At 46.3% G+C, this 15,980-nt stretch overlaps 1 protein-coding gene across 2 annotated transcripts in view; it reads right to left on the bottom strand.

The window, feature by feature from the left end:
• ints9 (integrator complex subunit 9) overlaps positions 1-15,980 on the bottom strand; it is a 46,985-nt gene that overhangs the window by 15,422 nt on the left and 15,583 nt on the right. For both annotated transcript variants that reach the window (XM_078229462.1, XM_078229463.1), the window contains exons 6-9: positions 8,662-8,748; positions 4,349-4,469; positions 3,264-3,398; positions 2,108-2,219 (exon numbers count right to left, since the gene is read on the bottom strand). In XM_078229462.1, coding sequence (XP_078085588.1) covers positions 2,108-2,219; positions 3,264-3,398; positions 4,349-4,469; positions 8,662-8,748 — 455 coding nt within the window. The remainder of the gene's footprint in view (positions 1-2,107; positions 2,220-3,263; positions 3,399-4,348; positions 4,470-8,661; positions 8,749-15,980) is intronic.

Below are 15,980 nucleotides of genomic sequence, written 5' to 3'. Positions count from 1 at the left end.
ACCTGTTGGGAGTTTCCTTGCAGCTGATGTTTGATGTTATACTGGGCACGAGTGCGTTCGCTGGGACAGGAGGTGCAGAGAAGGATGCCATTCTGGTCTCCCTCCAACACAGTACATACTCTTGCAACTCGGCCAACGTTGTCTACCTGATACGCTGCAGGAAAGGATGTCCCGAGGCATGGTACATTGGGGAAACCATGCAGATGCTACGACAACGGATGAATGAACACCGCTCGACAATCACCAGGCAAGACTGTTCTCTTCGTGTGGGGGAGCACTTCAGCAGTCATGGCATTCAGCCTTGGATCTTCAGGTAAGCGTTCTCCAAGGCGGCCTTCACGACACACGACAGCGCAGAGTCGCTGAGCAGAAACTGATAGCCAAGTTCCGCACACATAAGGACGGCCTAAACCGGGATGTTGGATTTATGTCACATTATCAGTAACCCCCAAAGCTTGCCCCTGGTCTTGCATAATCTCACCAGCTGTTCTGTCTGGAGACAATATACATCTCTTTAACCTGTGTTTAATGTTCCCTCCAACCACATTATCTGTACCTTTTAAGACCTGGCTGGCTGTAGAGATTTGCATTCTAATTAGTATTCTGTAACTTGATTTCTGTGTCTGTGCACTATTGGAGAACAGAGACCACTCCATCTGACGAAGGAGCAGCGCTCCGAAAGCTTATGGTATTTGCTACCAAATAAACCTGTTGGACTTTAACCTGGTGTTGTGAGACTTCTTACTGTGCTTCCTCCAACAGTCAGACTATCTGTTGTTCTTGAAGATATTCTTTTGCAAGTCATTTTATTCCTCAAAATCATTCCGCAATCACGTCTTCAGCAACATGCGTGGCCAAAAATAACTTTACTGAATGCATTCATAATCGATCATATCGAAATGTCTCAAGAGTTGTTAATGTACAACATCTGGAATTCTGCTCTCTTTCCTCTCGGAAAGGGAATGCTGCCTGGTGACCCAATAAAGGGAGGGGGGGGGGAGGGTTAATAACAACCACTGTACAATAAATAAAAATAGCCATTAATAGTTCCAACGGGGAATTCGGGAGAATTCAGGGCGACACGGTGGCACAGTGGTTAGCATTCTGCCTCAGAGCACCAGGGACCCAGGTTCAATTCTGGCCTCGGGTCACTGTCTGTGTGGAGTTTCAACATTCTCCCCATGGCTGCATGGGTTTCCTCTGGGTGCTCTGGTTTCCTCCCACCCAGGCCCTAATCCCGGAACCCCACGTATTTACCCTCCTAATCCCCATGACACTAAGGGGCAATTTGCAGCACGGTAGCACAGTGGTTAGCACTGCTGCTTCACAGCTCCAGGGACCTGGGTTCGATTCCCAGCTTGGGTCACTGTCTGTGTGGAGTTTGCACATTCTCCTCGTGTCTGCATGGGTTTCCTCCGGGTGCTCCGGCTTCCTCCCACAGTCCAAAGATGTGCGGGTTAGGTTGATTGGCTATGCTAAAAATTGCCCTTAGTGTCCTGAGATGTGTAGGTTAGAGGGATTAGTGGGTAAATATATAGGCATAGGGGGGTAGGGCCTGGGTGGGATTGTGGTCGGTGCAGACTCGATGGGCCGAATGGCCTCTTTCTGTACTGTACGGTTTCTATGATTTCTATTTAGCATGGCCAATCAACCTAACCCGCACATTTTTGGAGTGTGGGAGAAAACCAGAGCACCCGGAGGAAACCCACGCAGACACGGGGAGAATGTGCAAACTCCTCACAGACAGTAACCCGAGGCTGGAATTGAACCAGGGTCCCTGGTGCTGTGAGGCAGCAGTGCTAACCACTGTGCCACCGAGTAGGGTGAGGGGGACTCACGTGGACCACAAACACCAGCACAGACCTACAGACTTACCTGTTCCTGTGCTGTAAAATTCTATACAATAATGTTTCTGAGGTGTGGTGACTGCTACGCAGGCAGAAATATTAGAACTTAAATATTGATCTTGAGGTGGTAAAGTACATATCAAACACAGAGGCCTTAAAACAAAACATATCGAGAATTGATAGAAAATAAAACATTTTCAGCCCAGCAGGGAGGAAGATGGAGCTCCCCGATCTTATCACACCTCCTCCCAGTGTGTTACCTAGGTTACTGCAGAATTCTCCCAACATGCCATCAGGATTCGCGGTAGGGATCTGCGTCAGGCCAGTCAGGATGAGGACATCACTATTTTTCAGGGAGGTTTGCTCCATGGGCTGAAAAAAAAATTGTATTTTTTTTTAAGCGATTCTTTCTTCAGCCAGCCGCACTCCAAGAGTTTTAAAGTTTAAACTTATAATCGTATAAATGACTGGCTTCCCCATTTGTTAATCTGTCTTATCGTTTCTTCTCTCAGTTGCTCCTTAAAAACCCAACGCTTTGAACCAAGTTTTCCATGATCTGTTCCAATAACTTGGTGTCTAAATGATGTGGAGATGCCGGCGTTGGACTGGGGTGGGCACAGTAAGAAGTCTCACAAACAACAGGTTAAAGTCCAACAGGTTTATTTGGAATCACGAGCTTTCGAAGTGCTGCTCTTCATCGGGTGAGTGGAGAGGTAGTTTCACAAACACGGCATATATAGACAAAGACCCGCTTGCAAGATAATGGTTGGAATGCGAGTCTTTTCAGGTAATAAAGTCTTTACAGGTACAGACAGTGCGAGTGGAGAGAGGGATAATCACAGGTTAAAGAGGAGTGAATTGTCTCAAGCCAGGACAGTCAGGAGGATTTTGCAAACCCAGGCCAAATGGTGGGGGTTACACCTGGTGTTCATCATAGAAACCCTACAGTACAGAAAGAGGCCATTCGGCCCATCGAGTCTGCACCGACCACAATCCCACCCAGGCCCTACCCCCATATCCCTACATATTTACCCGCTAATCCCTCTAATCTACGCATCCCAGGACACTAAGGGGCAATTTTAGCATGGCCAATCAACCTAACCCGCACATCTTTGGACTGTGGGAGGAAACCGGAGCACCTGGAGGAAACCCACGCAGACACGAGGAGAATATGCAAACTCCACACAGACAGTGACCCAAGCTGGGAATCGAACCCGGGTCCCTGGAGCTGTGAAGCAGCAGTGCTAACCACTGTGCCACCCGTGTTGTGAGACTTCTTATTGGTGTCCAAAACGCTCTTATTCATGAAGCTTCTGTTAAGTATCTTGGGACGGTTTGGGGTGTTAAAAGCACCGTAATAAATATTAGAGGGCTCTGCCACCAATGGTAAGGATGAGGAAAAGAGGACATAGTTACCTGTGGGTGCGTGGTGAGCAGCGAGGACCCAGACACATAGGCCACTTTCTCGTAGTGCGACTGGATGATCCAATTGGAGCTGCCCAGACAATAGCCCGAGCTGAGTGGGGTGATCTGTACTGCACCAAAGAGCTCCTGAGATTCCACAGACAAGAACAGAACTCAAATAAAGGCATTTTAGAAAGTGATCTTCAAAACAGACTCTAATCCCCCTCCTCAATTTCTCTCCCCACTTTCCGAAAGTCGTGTTTAGTCACTCTGAGCTAAGGCAGTCAATGTTGGTAGGCTATTCTACCATGAGGCTTTCACAGATGTCCTCATCTGAAATCCACACCCACACACTTTCCAGCAATATTCATTTGGACAGTGATTAGCAACTCAAACTTGGCTGATCTTCTGCGTCCCTATACTGTGGCAGGAGAGGTCGATTGTGGCCTCCAAATGCAGAGACCTGTTAAAGATTAAACTTTATTTTTTATTGTCACAAGTAGGCTTACATTAACACTGAAATGAAGCTACTGTGAAAATCCCCTAGTTGCCACACTCCGGCGCCTGTTTGGGTACACTGTGGGAGAATTTAGCACGGCCAATGCACCCTAACCAGCACGTCTTTCAGACTGTGGGAGGAAACCGGAGCACCCGGAGGAAACCCACGCAGATGCGGGGAGAATGTGCAAACTCCCCACAGACAGTGACCCAAGCCGGGAATTGAACCCAGGTCTCTGGTGCTGTGAGGCAGCAGTGCTAACCACTGTGCCACCGTGCTGCCTCAAGGTAATGGCATTGTGGTAATGCTACTGGAGTAGCAATCCAGAGGCCCGGGCTAATGCCACGGCAGCTGGTCGAATTTGAGCTCAGTTAATTAATAAAAATCTGGAACTGAATCAGTTTCCGTAATGGTGCCAACCACTGTGCCACCCTATGCTGGCAATCAAATATCGAAGCAAGATATTGAGGTGAAGGGTTCTACCCAAGATGTTAACCCACCTTTTTCAACTGTTGACAACTTTGCTTTGCATTCACACCATTCTGTTTCCCTCACCCAGGAAGTTTGGCCATCACTTAAATGAGAAACTGGTACTTACTATTTTCTGAGAGTATCCTACGAGCTGAACTTTACTTAGGGCCAAGTTTACTTCCGACATTGTGTAACACCGTTTCCACGTCAAAACCTCCACAGCATCCTTCAGAGGTGCCGGTAAGTGCCTGTAAACAGAGTAAGGTAACACCTTCAGGAATAATAACGAGAGAAAGCTCTTTGCCCAGGATATGGTTAAAATCCTAAACTTGCAATCACAGGGAGCAGTTGAGTTGCTTGCAATCACAGGGGTGGCACAGTGATTCGCACTGCTGCCTCACAGCGTCAGGGACCCGGGCTCAATTCCGGCCTTGGGTGACTGTGTGCGGCTTAGAGGGGAACTAGTGTTCTCATGCATCCATTGCCCTTGCCCTTTAGGTGGGAGAGATTGTGGCTTTGGGAATTGCTTCCTTGGCGAGTTGCTGCAGTGCATTTTGAAGATCAGGGTTGTTCAACATAGAACCCATGGGCCAGAGTCTGGCCCACCAAAGCTTTCTATCTGCTCCACCAACCTTTCATAACTGGTACTGACAGGTGGTGAAATACACAGCCCAAGTGAGCTTCAGGTGTCTTTCAACTCTGAACCTAATTGCTGAGGTTTTCACTCCATCGACCTTAAGTATCGATATGTACCTGGATAGATCTACATCTCGAACAATGTCTACCCATAATGCTTATCAAAGCAAAGATGGCGGCTCCCTTGATTATTGGCAAGATAGGGAAAGCTGATTCGGAATGTCAGGTCTCCAAAGGCTCTTGGATTGTTGATTTTTTTTGTTATTAAGCACAAATTGGGCAGCACGGTGGCACAGTGATTAGTGCTGCTGCCTCACAGGGACCCGGGTTCAATCCCGGCCTCGAGTCACTGTCTGTGTGGAGTTTGCACATTCTTCCGTGTCTGCGTGGGTTTCCTCCGGGTGCTCCGGTTTCTTCCCACAGCCCAAAGATGTGCAGGTTAGGCCATGCTAATTTGCCCCTTAGTGTCAGGGGGTTAGCAGAGTGGGATTACTGGGATAGGGCCTGGGTGGGATTGTTGTTGGTGCAGACTCGGGTGGGCTGAATGGCCTCTTTCTGCACAGTAGGGATTCTATGATTTTAGAACGGGGGGCATATTGTGTCTGCTGCTTTCAAGGAATACAAACCAAGGGACATTACTCTACGAAATGTGCTGGCAAATTTGACAGCCTCACGGGTCAGGTGAGAAATAAAACATTATCAGGCAACAATCTTTCTTCGAAGCTGCAAACCAGAGTTCTGAGGCAGCGACCAGGACTGTTCTTTTTGATAGCTGACGCAACAGGCAAGAGAGGAAAGCTGTTGTCTGGTGGGGAAATTTGCGAAAGGCTGCTAGGGTACATTTGTATCTGGGGCATGTCCTGATAACAAGTCCATGGTAGAGAAAACCAGTCTTGCGCATCGGACCGCTGCCAGAAGAGTAGGCGACCGAGCAGCCAACATTCAACATTTTCTGATGAAAAGACTCAATGCCTGTCAGTTTTAGAGTCTAGGGTTCGATGACAGCACAGATGTGAGTGAAACAGCTCAACTGGCAACCTTTGTATAAGCAGTCACGAAAAGTCTCAAAATAATTGAAAAACTGCTCAGCCAATATCTGATGAAAGGCACAACAACAGGACAAGACAGTCTCGAGTTTAAGTTTAATTATTAGTGTCACAAGTAGGCTTACATTAACACTGCAATGAAGTTACTGTGAAAATCCCCTAGTCGCCACACTCCAGTGCCTGTTAGAGTACACTGTTTGAGCCTCTCAGTTGCTGTAAAGGAGACACAAGTTCTGCTTCTTTATAAAATACCTTTATTTCTTTGATCCAACACCACACACAATTCTCCACGAACAAACAGTGCCACCTGTGGCCCCTTTATATATCAGTGACTTCTATTGAATAATTGACATCAAATTAGGACTTAATTGGAAGGTCTGTTAACACATTCCTAACACTGAGGGAGAATTTATCATGGCTAATGCACCTAACCAGCACATCTTTCAGAGTGTGGGAGGAAACCGGAGCACCTACGCAGACACAGGGAGAACGTGCAGACTCCGCAGACACTGACCCAAGTTGGGAATTTAACCTGGGACCCTGGCGCTGTGAGGCAGCAGGGCTAACCACTGTGCCGCCCTTGTAAAATGTGTCTAGGTGAAATTCAATCTTCCAGATGACAAACTTTGTGGTCTGATTGCTGATGGAGATCCTGAGATGGCAGACGGGCACAATGGACTCAGTATTCTCTTACTCAAATCAGTGCCTCATGAAGCCATCACTCATCACTGCATCTTTCATCCAAAACAGCTGTGTGCAAAGACCCTGGAGGTGAAGCATGTGATGGTAAGGGTTGTTTCTACAGCCCACTCACAAGGTCCAAGGGGCTGAATCACTGACAGCTCCAAGCCTTTTTTACGGAGAGATAGGACCAGACCACAACATTGTCATTTCCTTCAGCTATGTCTGCTGGTTAAACAGGACGGCTGGACCAGCGAGATTCTCATCGCTGCTTGAAAAAAATAAAAACCTTCATGACAGACAAAGGAAAAGATGTTGTGGCTGAATAAAGTAAAGTAAAAGTAAAGTTTATTTATTAGTCACAAGTAAGGCTTACATTAACACTGCAATGAAGTTACTGTGAAAATCCTCTAGTCGCCACATTCCGGCACCTGTTCGGGTCAATGCACCTAACCAGCACGTCTTTCAGACTGTGGGAGGAAACCGGAGCACCCGGAGGAAACCCACACAGACACGGGGAGAACGTGCAGACTCCACACAGACAGTGACCCCAGCCGGGAATCGAACCCGGGTCCCTGGCGCTGTGAGGCAGCAGTGCTAACCATTGTGCCACCCACTTGGCGTTCCTAGACATCATCCATGAGTATTGCAGACTCAAATGTGAAACGACAAGGTAAGGATCAATTTGTCCACAAACATTATGAGCAGGTCCAGCCATTCGTTTAGAAGTTAGAACTGATTCTGAAACAGTTGATTATGAAGAAAGTTGTCCATTTCACAACACTTGGTGAGATGTTAAAACATGAAAAAAGTGTTCTGCACTGAAAGGCAGCCTGAGAGATCGATTCAAACAAAGCTTTGTGGATTTCTGGGAACACTGTGACAAACTGAAGCTGTTTGCTGATTCACCTGGAACTGAGGTGTTCCAACTGGAACTAACAGAGATCCATTTATATAGCGAAATGAAGAGAGCTCTCGGAGGACTTGGCTGTCTGTCATGGCGGAGTCAACACATTCTCTCAAAGTCTTATCCAAATCTATCAAAACAATTCTTTGCACTGCAGTTATTGCTGCAAAAACACCTGTCTTCCCCGCAGGAATTGAAAGCCTCAAAATAAAATCAAGATCACTCCCGACAGACGGACATTTATCCAGAATGTTCCACATTGCAACATCAAGTGTGCACTGGCTACTTGTCCAAGAAAAACAATTTCAGATCTCTCGCTAAATCAGTGTTCAACATAGAGATGAGAAAGCAAGCTAATAAATTAGAATTCTCATTTGTAGTCTGTTCATAAAAATGCACTTTTTAAAATTGTTTAGAATCATAGAATCCCTGCAGTGCAGAAAGAGGCCATTCGGCCCATCGAGTCTGCACCGACCACAATTCCACTCAGGCCCTAAACCATGCATTTACCCTAGCTAGTCCCTTTGACACTCAGGAGCAATTTAGCATGGCCAATCCACCTAACCGGCACATCTTTGGTCCGTGGGAGGAAACCCACGCAGACACGGGGAGAACGTGCAAATTCCACATAGACAGTAACCCAAGCTGTGAATTGAACCCAGGCCCCGGGTGCTGAGAGGCAGCAGTGCTAATCACTGTGCCACCGTCCTGCCCCATGGCAAGATAAATTGCGATTGCCTTCTCTTTCTGGGATTGAGTGAGTGAGAAAGACATTGAAATGTGGCCCCTCGTGCATTACATTTGGACACCCTTGTTGTAGATGATGCAGCCACGGTATTTACATGGCTGGCTCTATTCATTTACACCTCTAAATGCTGTAATACTCAGCTGCACAACATATTGGGATGATTCCCTATAACTTTCCACAGGCATTTCCTCACAGTAATATCAGAGTTGTGTTTTTTGTAACCTATCTTTCTGGTAACTAGGTGGACTTGCAATAACTTAAATGTAAAAAAAAAGGAAAATAAATTGATAAACGTCAGCATTAAAACTGCTAACATTCATTGTACTGGACTTCTGTCAGAAAACCCTCACACAAATCTCATCAAGAAATGAGAGAGAGAAACATTGCAGAGTGTTAGTCAGGAATGGTTCTGCTCATTGTACCTGAGCATTTCTCGGTTCTTCCAGTAGGTGGCAGACTGTGACTTGGGCACACGTTCCATAAAGTTCACCAGCTCTTCCATGAGAAGCCTGTTGAAAACAGGAGAAAAATACAGATTAAGTTTATTTATTAGTCACAAGTTGGCTTACATTAACACTGCAATGAAGTTACTGTGAAAATCCCCTAGGGTACACTGAGGGAGAATTTAGCACGGCCAATGCACCTAACCAGCACGTCTTTCGGACTGTGGGAGGAAACCGGAGCACCCGGAGGAAACCCACACAGACACAGGGAGAACGTGCAAACTCCACACTTAGGTGACCCAAGCCGGGAATCGAACCTGGGTCCCTGGGGCTGTGAGGCAGCAGTGAAAACCACTGTGCTACTGTGCCACCCCACTTGAAATGTCAATGATTTAAACAGAATGGAAATGTACTAAACTGCATCAGACAGACACCATTATATACACCATGATAAACTGCATCAGGGCAGCACAGTGGCACAGAGGTTAGCACTGCTGCCTCACAGCGAGAGGGAACCGGGTTTGATTCCTGGCTTGGGTCACTGTCTGTGTGAAGTTTGCACAGGTTTCCTCTGGGTGCTCCGGTTTCCTCCCACAGTCCAAATGTGTGTGTGGGGGTTAGGTGGATTGGCCAATGGTAAATTGCCCCTTAGTGTCAGGAGGATTAGGAGGGTAAATAGGTGGGGTTACGGGGATAGTGATTGTTGTTGGTGTGGGCTTGTTGGGCTGAATGGCCTCCTTCTGCTGAAGCGATTCTATGATTTATAGCAGGGACAATGATTTTTAAAAAAACTTTCATGGCCAAAGGGCAAATTGTGGTAGGTTTCCAATTAAATTTTTTATTATAAATTAAATATTTTATAGATTAATTTATTAATATATTGATTTATAATTATAAGTTAAATTAAACTACATTCCAACTAAAATATAAAAATACAAAAAAAATGGTAAAAACAGAATAATGTACTAATCATAGAAACCCTACAGTGCAGAAGGAGGCCATTCGGCCCATCGAGTCTGCACCGACCACAATCCCACCCAGGCCCTACCCCCACATATTTTACCCGCTAATTCCTCTACACATCCCAGGACTCTAAGGGGCAATTTTTTAACCTGGCCAATCAACCTAACCCGCACATCTTTGGACTGTGGTCGGAAACCGGAGCACCCGGAGGAAACCCACGCAGACACGGGGAGAATGTGCAAACTCCACACAGACAGTGACCCGAGCCGGGAATCGATCCCGGGAACCTGGAGCTGTGAAGCAGCAGTGCTAACCACTGTGCTACCGTGCCGCCCTATCATGAGATTAGGGTTGGGGTCTTTACGTTATCAAGGTGCAGTGTTCAGCAGACATTCTAGTTTATTCAATGTAGGGGTGAGTTACGGCACTGGACTATTTTTAAATCTTCAGAGTTGTAGAAGAGTCATCGTGGGCTCGATTCACAGCGAGAGGATTTGACTGCAGGAGCAGGAATGTCTTGCTGCAATTATACACGGCCTTGGTGAGACCACACGTGGAGTGCTGCGTGCAGTTTCGGTCTCCTTATCTGAAGAAGGATGTTCTTGCTCTCGAGGGAGTGCAGAGATTTTCCAGGCTGATTCCTGGGATGGCGGGACTGACGTACGAGGAGAGATCAAGTCCGTTAGGATTGCATCCGCCGGAGTTCAGAAGAATGAGGGGAGGGAAGATCTCATAGAAACCTATAAAATTCTAACAAGGCTAGACAGGGTAAGTGATGGGTGTGTGTCCAGAACTAGGGGTCACAGTCTGGAGGATACAGGGTAGACCGTTTAGGACAGAGACGAGGGGAAATTTCTTCACCCAGAGGGAGGTCAGCCTGTGGAATTCGCTGACACAGGAAGTAGTTGAAACCAAAACATTGAATGTTTTCAAGAAGCAATTAGATACAGCACTTGGGGTGAAGGGGATCAAAGGATATGGGGGGGAAGGTGGGATCAAGCTACTGAGTTGGATGATCAGCCATGATCGTGATGAATGGCGGAGCAGGGTCGAATGGTCTCCTCCTGCTCCTATCTTCTATGTTTCTATGAAACATTAACTCTGTTTCTCTCTCCACAGATGCTGCCAGGTCTGCTGAACGTTTCCAGCATTGTCTGTTTTTATATCAGATTTCCAGCGTCTGTGGTATTTTGCTTTTACTCTTAAATCTTGTTGTTTTACATCTTAATTCAGTTGGGTGTTTCGAGTTTTGGTAGCCACTGTGAGACTGAGTCTCAGGGTGACAAGAAGTTAAATTTGGAGCTCAGTGGTGATCTTGAGAAAGAACAGCAGAGTTGATCAGTTCTCTTCTGGAGTTACTCCATACAGCAATTATGCAAAGTGCCTGAGAAACTACGATAATTAAGGCCAAGTATGATTTTTTTAAAACTCTCATCTGAACACCTTCAGTGGCTTTAGGAACAGAGGAGCAGGAGTAGGCCATTCGGCCCATCGAGCCTGCTCCACCATTCGTCAGATCATGGTCGATCATTGACTTTTACGTCATTTCCCTCCATTATCTTGAACATGCTTAGAAATCGAATTCCACATCGCTCTGGGGTAGAGAATTTCAACGATTCACCACCCTCCGAGTGAAGACATTCCCCCTCATCTCAGTCTCGTTACGTATCGATCAGGAGTTACCACAAAGAGAAAAGCAATGAGGTGCCACACCGGTGGGTTTAAGTCAAACACGATGCAGGTTTATTGAGGAGATGTTGGCTTGTTCCAGATCTCAGATGGAAGAGCCCCAAATGCCCATAAATCTCTGCGCTTACCTCACTGAGGGTCCCATGATGTTATACCAGCAGAGATGCAAACACTTTACTTACACAACAAGTCTTAAATAGCTTAGTCTGAGACATACCAACCGAGGGAAATATGTGCGATTGGCCACGCTAAATTGCCCCTTAGTGTCAGGGGGATTAGTAGGGTTACGGGGGCGGGGCCTGGGTAGGATTGTTGGTGTAGGTTCGATGGGTCAAATGGCCTCTTGCTGCAGTGTAGGGATTCTATGATACCCTATCCCCATCTACCCTGTCATTCCCTGTAAGAATTTAGTAAGTTTCAATGGGAATACCTCTCATTCTTCAAAACTCAAGAGAATATAGGCCTGGTTTCCTGAATTTCTCCTAAGAGAATCCTGTCATCCAAGGGATTAGTCTGGTGAACATCCGTTGCACTTCCTCTATGGCAAATATTTATTATTTGTTCATGGGATGTGGCTAAGACAGCACTTATTGCCCATCCTTAATTGCCCTGAAGATGAAGGTGCAATGACTTTTCGAACCGCTGCAGTTCCTGTGTTGTAGGGAGAGAGTTCCAGGATTTTGACTCAACGATTGTGAAGCAACGGCGATATATTTCCAAGGCAGGATGGTAACTTGGAGGGAAACCTGCAGGTGGTGTTGATGTTCACATGCATCTGCTGCCCTTGTCCTTCTAGGTGGTAGAGGTTGTGGGTTTGAAAGATGCCGTTGAAGATTAGGTGGGTTGCTGCAGTGCATCTTGTGTATGGTACACACTGCTTCCACTGTGCACAGTGATCGAGGGACTGAATGTTGAAGGTGGCAAATGGGGTGCCAATCAAGCAGGCTACTTTGTCCTGGATTGTGCCGATTACAGTGGAGTGTTGATGGATCTGCACTTGAACAGGCAAATGGAGTCTTCTATCACACCCCTCACCCTTGTGCTTTATAGATGATGGACAAGTCTTTGGGGAATCAGGAGATGAGTTACCTGCTACAGGGTCCGATCCTCTGACTTGCTCTTGTAGCCACAGTATTTATAAGGCTGATCAGTTCAGTTTCTAGTCAATGGTAACCCCCCAGGATGCTGATAGTAGGGAATTCAGCAATGGCATTACTATTGAATATCATGGGGAGATGGTTAGAATCTCGCTTGCTGGAGGTCATCATTACCTGGCACTTGTGTGGCACCAATGTGACTTGAGATCCTTCCTTAGATAAGATGACCAAAACTGTACACAATATTCCAGGTGTGGTCTCACCAAGCCTTCTTACTTCTGTACTCAAATCCCCTTGTGGTGAAGGCCAACATACCATTTGCCTTCCTCATTGCTTGCTGCACCTGCATGGTAGCTTTTAGTGACTCCAACAGGACACCCAGATCCCTTTGGACATCGAAATGTCCCAGCCTCTCACCACTGAGGACATACACTTGCCTCTCTGCGATTGCACTCGGTCACATAGCTACTCCACAATTCAATATAGGACGAATTAAATAAGGTTATGCATTAGTCTCCTGCGAGCTCAGGTATAGAGACACACCCAAAAATTATAGAGTCATAGAGGTTTACAACATGGAAACAGGCCCTTCGGCCCAACTTGTCCATGCCGCCCTTTTTTTAAAAAACCACTAAGCTAGTCCCAATTGCCCGCATTTGGCCCATATCCCTCGATACTCATCTTACCCATGCAACTGTCTAAATGCTTTTTAAAAGACAAAATTGTACCCGTCTCTACTACTACCTCTGGCAGCTCGTTCCAGACACTCACCACCCTCTGTGTGAACAAAAGTGCCCCTCTGAACCCTTTTGTATCTCTCCCCTCTCACTTTAAATAGATGCCCTCTAGTTTTAGACTCCCCTTCCTTTGGGGAAAGATGTTGACTACCTAGCTGCACCTAAATTCCTCCTTCAGGTGCCACTTGACCTGTGTCAAGCAGATCTTTCAGCACTTTTATAATTTGCTCTGACTTCTAAATGACTGGAGTGCTGCACAGAGAGCCAGCACGAACTCCACGGGCCGAATGGTCACCTTCCGTGCTGTAATGATTCAATGGCTCAATTTCCAAAGGTTAGTCAGGGATATCTGATTTGGTGTGGGTTAGGGAAAGAGGTACAAGCTGAAAAGGGATCGATTCAAGCTTGCTACCAGAAAGCATTACGTCACTGAGGGAGTGAGTGTTTATTTTTGGAACAGCTTAACAAGGGTAAAAAATTTAGCTTCATTCAAGGTCTTGACAAGAAGTACATTATTTACAATCATTACTATAGCAGGAGGGGAGAACAGATAAACCCACAATCTTTTCCAGTCTTGAGGTTTTCTGATATGGACCATTACAAGACTTCATTGTTGGGAGGTGAGCTTGGCTGCCAAGGCTGACAATTTTTGCTCAACCACAGTTGCCCTTGAGAAGGTGGTGATGGGAATTGTCATGGAAGTATTCCCACTTTGCTGTTAGGCAAAGAGATCCAGGATTCCAACCCGGTTGTGTTGAAAATACGGGCATTTTAAATGACCTGGCGGGGAACTTGGAATCGTAGATTAATACAACACAGAATGAGATCATTCAGCCCGTCGTCAGTGCTGGCTCTCTTAGAAGAGCAATCCAGTTGGTCCCACAATCCAGTTCCTTCTTGTCCCTGTAATCTTCCTCCTTCCTGTATCTGTTCGATTCCCTTATAAAGGCTCCTACTGAATCTATATCCACCATTTTATCAGGCAGTGCATTCCCAATCATAATCGGCCCTTAGAATCATAGAATTTTACAGAAAAGAAGGAGGCCATTCGGCCCATCGTGTCTGCTCCGGCTCCATTCTCCAGCCATCGCATTAAAAGGTTTTCCTCATGTCACCTCTGGTTCTTTAGCCAATCATAAATCAGTGGTTATTGATCCTGAAGCCTTTGGAAACACTTTATCTAAACTCTTAATCAACACAGGACTTAGGAGGAATAGGCCATTCAGCCCTCAGGCTCCACCATTCAATAAGATCATGGCTGACCTGGTTGCATCTCAACCCCACTTTTTCCCCCATAACCCTTGACCTCCTTTATCTATTGAAAAATTATCCAACTCTGACTTGAATAAATTCAATAACTCAGCCTCCATTGCTTTCTGGGGAAAACAACTGCACAGACTAATTACCCTTTTGGGCGAATTTTCCCATTCTGCCACGGGAATCATAGCAGGCAAGGGGCAGATTATGGAAAGGTCCATAGACCTTTTAGGGGTGGCACAGTGGTTAGTGCAGCTGCCTCACAGCGCCAGGGACCCAGATTCAATTCCTGGCTTGGGTCACTGTCTGTGCAGAGTCTGCACTTTTCCCAGTGTCTGCATGGGTTTCCTCCGGGTGCTCCGGTTTCCTCCCACAGTCCAAGGATGTGCGGTTTAGGTGGATTGGCCATGCTAAATTGACCTTAGTGTCAGAGGGACTATCAAGGATAAATACTTGGGGTTATGGGAATAGGGCCTGGGTGGGATGGTTATCAGTGCAGACTCCATGGACCGAATGGCCTCCTTCTGCACTGTAGGAGATTCTATAATTCTATGACCTTGGACGGGATTTTCCAGTTTCAGGGCAAGAGCGACCGGTCAGGTCTCAAACAATGACGAGACAGAGTACAGGAATGAGATAGAAAATCTGGTCAACTGGTGCGGCAACAATAATCTCTCCCTCAATGTCAACAAAACGAAGGAGATTGTCATCAACTTCAGGAAGCGTAAAAGGAGAACATGCCACTGTCTACATCAATGGGGATGAAGTAGAAAGGGTCGAGATCTTCAGGTTTTTAGGTGTCCGGATCACCAACAACCTGTCCTGGTCCCCCCATGCCTAAACTATAGTTAAGAAAGCCCACCAACACCTCTACTTTCTCAGAAGACTAAGGAAATTTGGCATGTCAGCTATGACTCTCGCCAACTTTTACAAGTGCACCATAGAAATAATTATTTCTGGTTATATCACAGCTTGGTATGGCTCCTGCTCTGCCCAAGACCGCAAGGAACTACAAAAGGTCGTGAATGTAGCTCAGTCCATCACGCAAACCAGCCTCCCATCCATGGACTCTGTCTACACTTCCCACTGCCTCAGCAAAGCAGCCAGCATAATTAAGGACCCCATGCACCCCGGACGTTCTCTCTTCCACCTTCTTCCGTCGGGAAAAAGATACAAAAGTCTGAGGTCACGTACCAACCGACTCAAGAACAGCTTCTTCCCTGCTGCTGTCAGACTTTTGAATGGACTTATCCTGCATTAAGCTGATCTTTCTCTACACCCTAGCTATGACTGTAACACTACATTCTGCACTCTCTCATTTCCTTCTCTATGAACGGTATGTTTTGTCTGTACAGCACTCAAGAAACAATACTTTTCACTGCATACCAATACATGTGACAATAATAAATCAAATCAAAAACATTCCACCCTGAGGGAAAACATTTCTCCTGATCTCCATCTTATATGGCCGACCTCTTATTTTTGAACTGGGTCTCCTAGTTCCTGTCTCTCCCACAAGTGGAAACATCCTCCTTGTTTCTACCCTATCAAATCC

This window comes from Mustelus asterias, chromosome 15 (assembly GCF_964213995.1).
Source record: "Mustelus asterias chromosome 15, sMusAst1.hap1.1, whole genome shotgun sequence".
Taxonomy (NCBI): domain Eukaryota; kingdom Metazoa; phylum Chordata; class Chondrichthyes; order Carcharhiniformes; family Triakidae; genus Mustelus; species Mustelus asterias.
The sequence above is the reverse complement of the archived record's forward strand: the minus strand, read 5'-3'. Positions and strand labels throughout refer to the sequence as shown.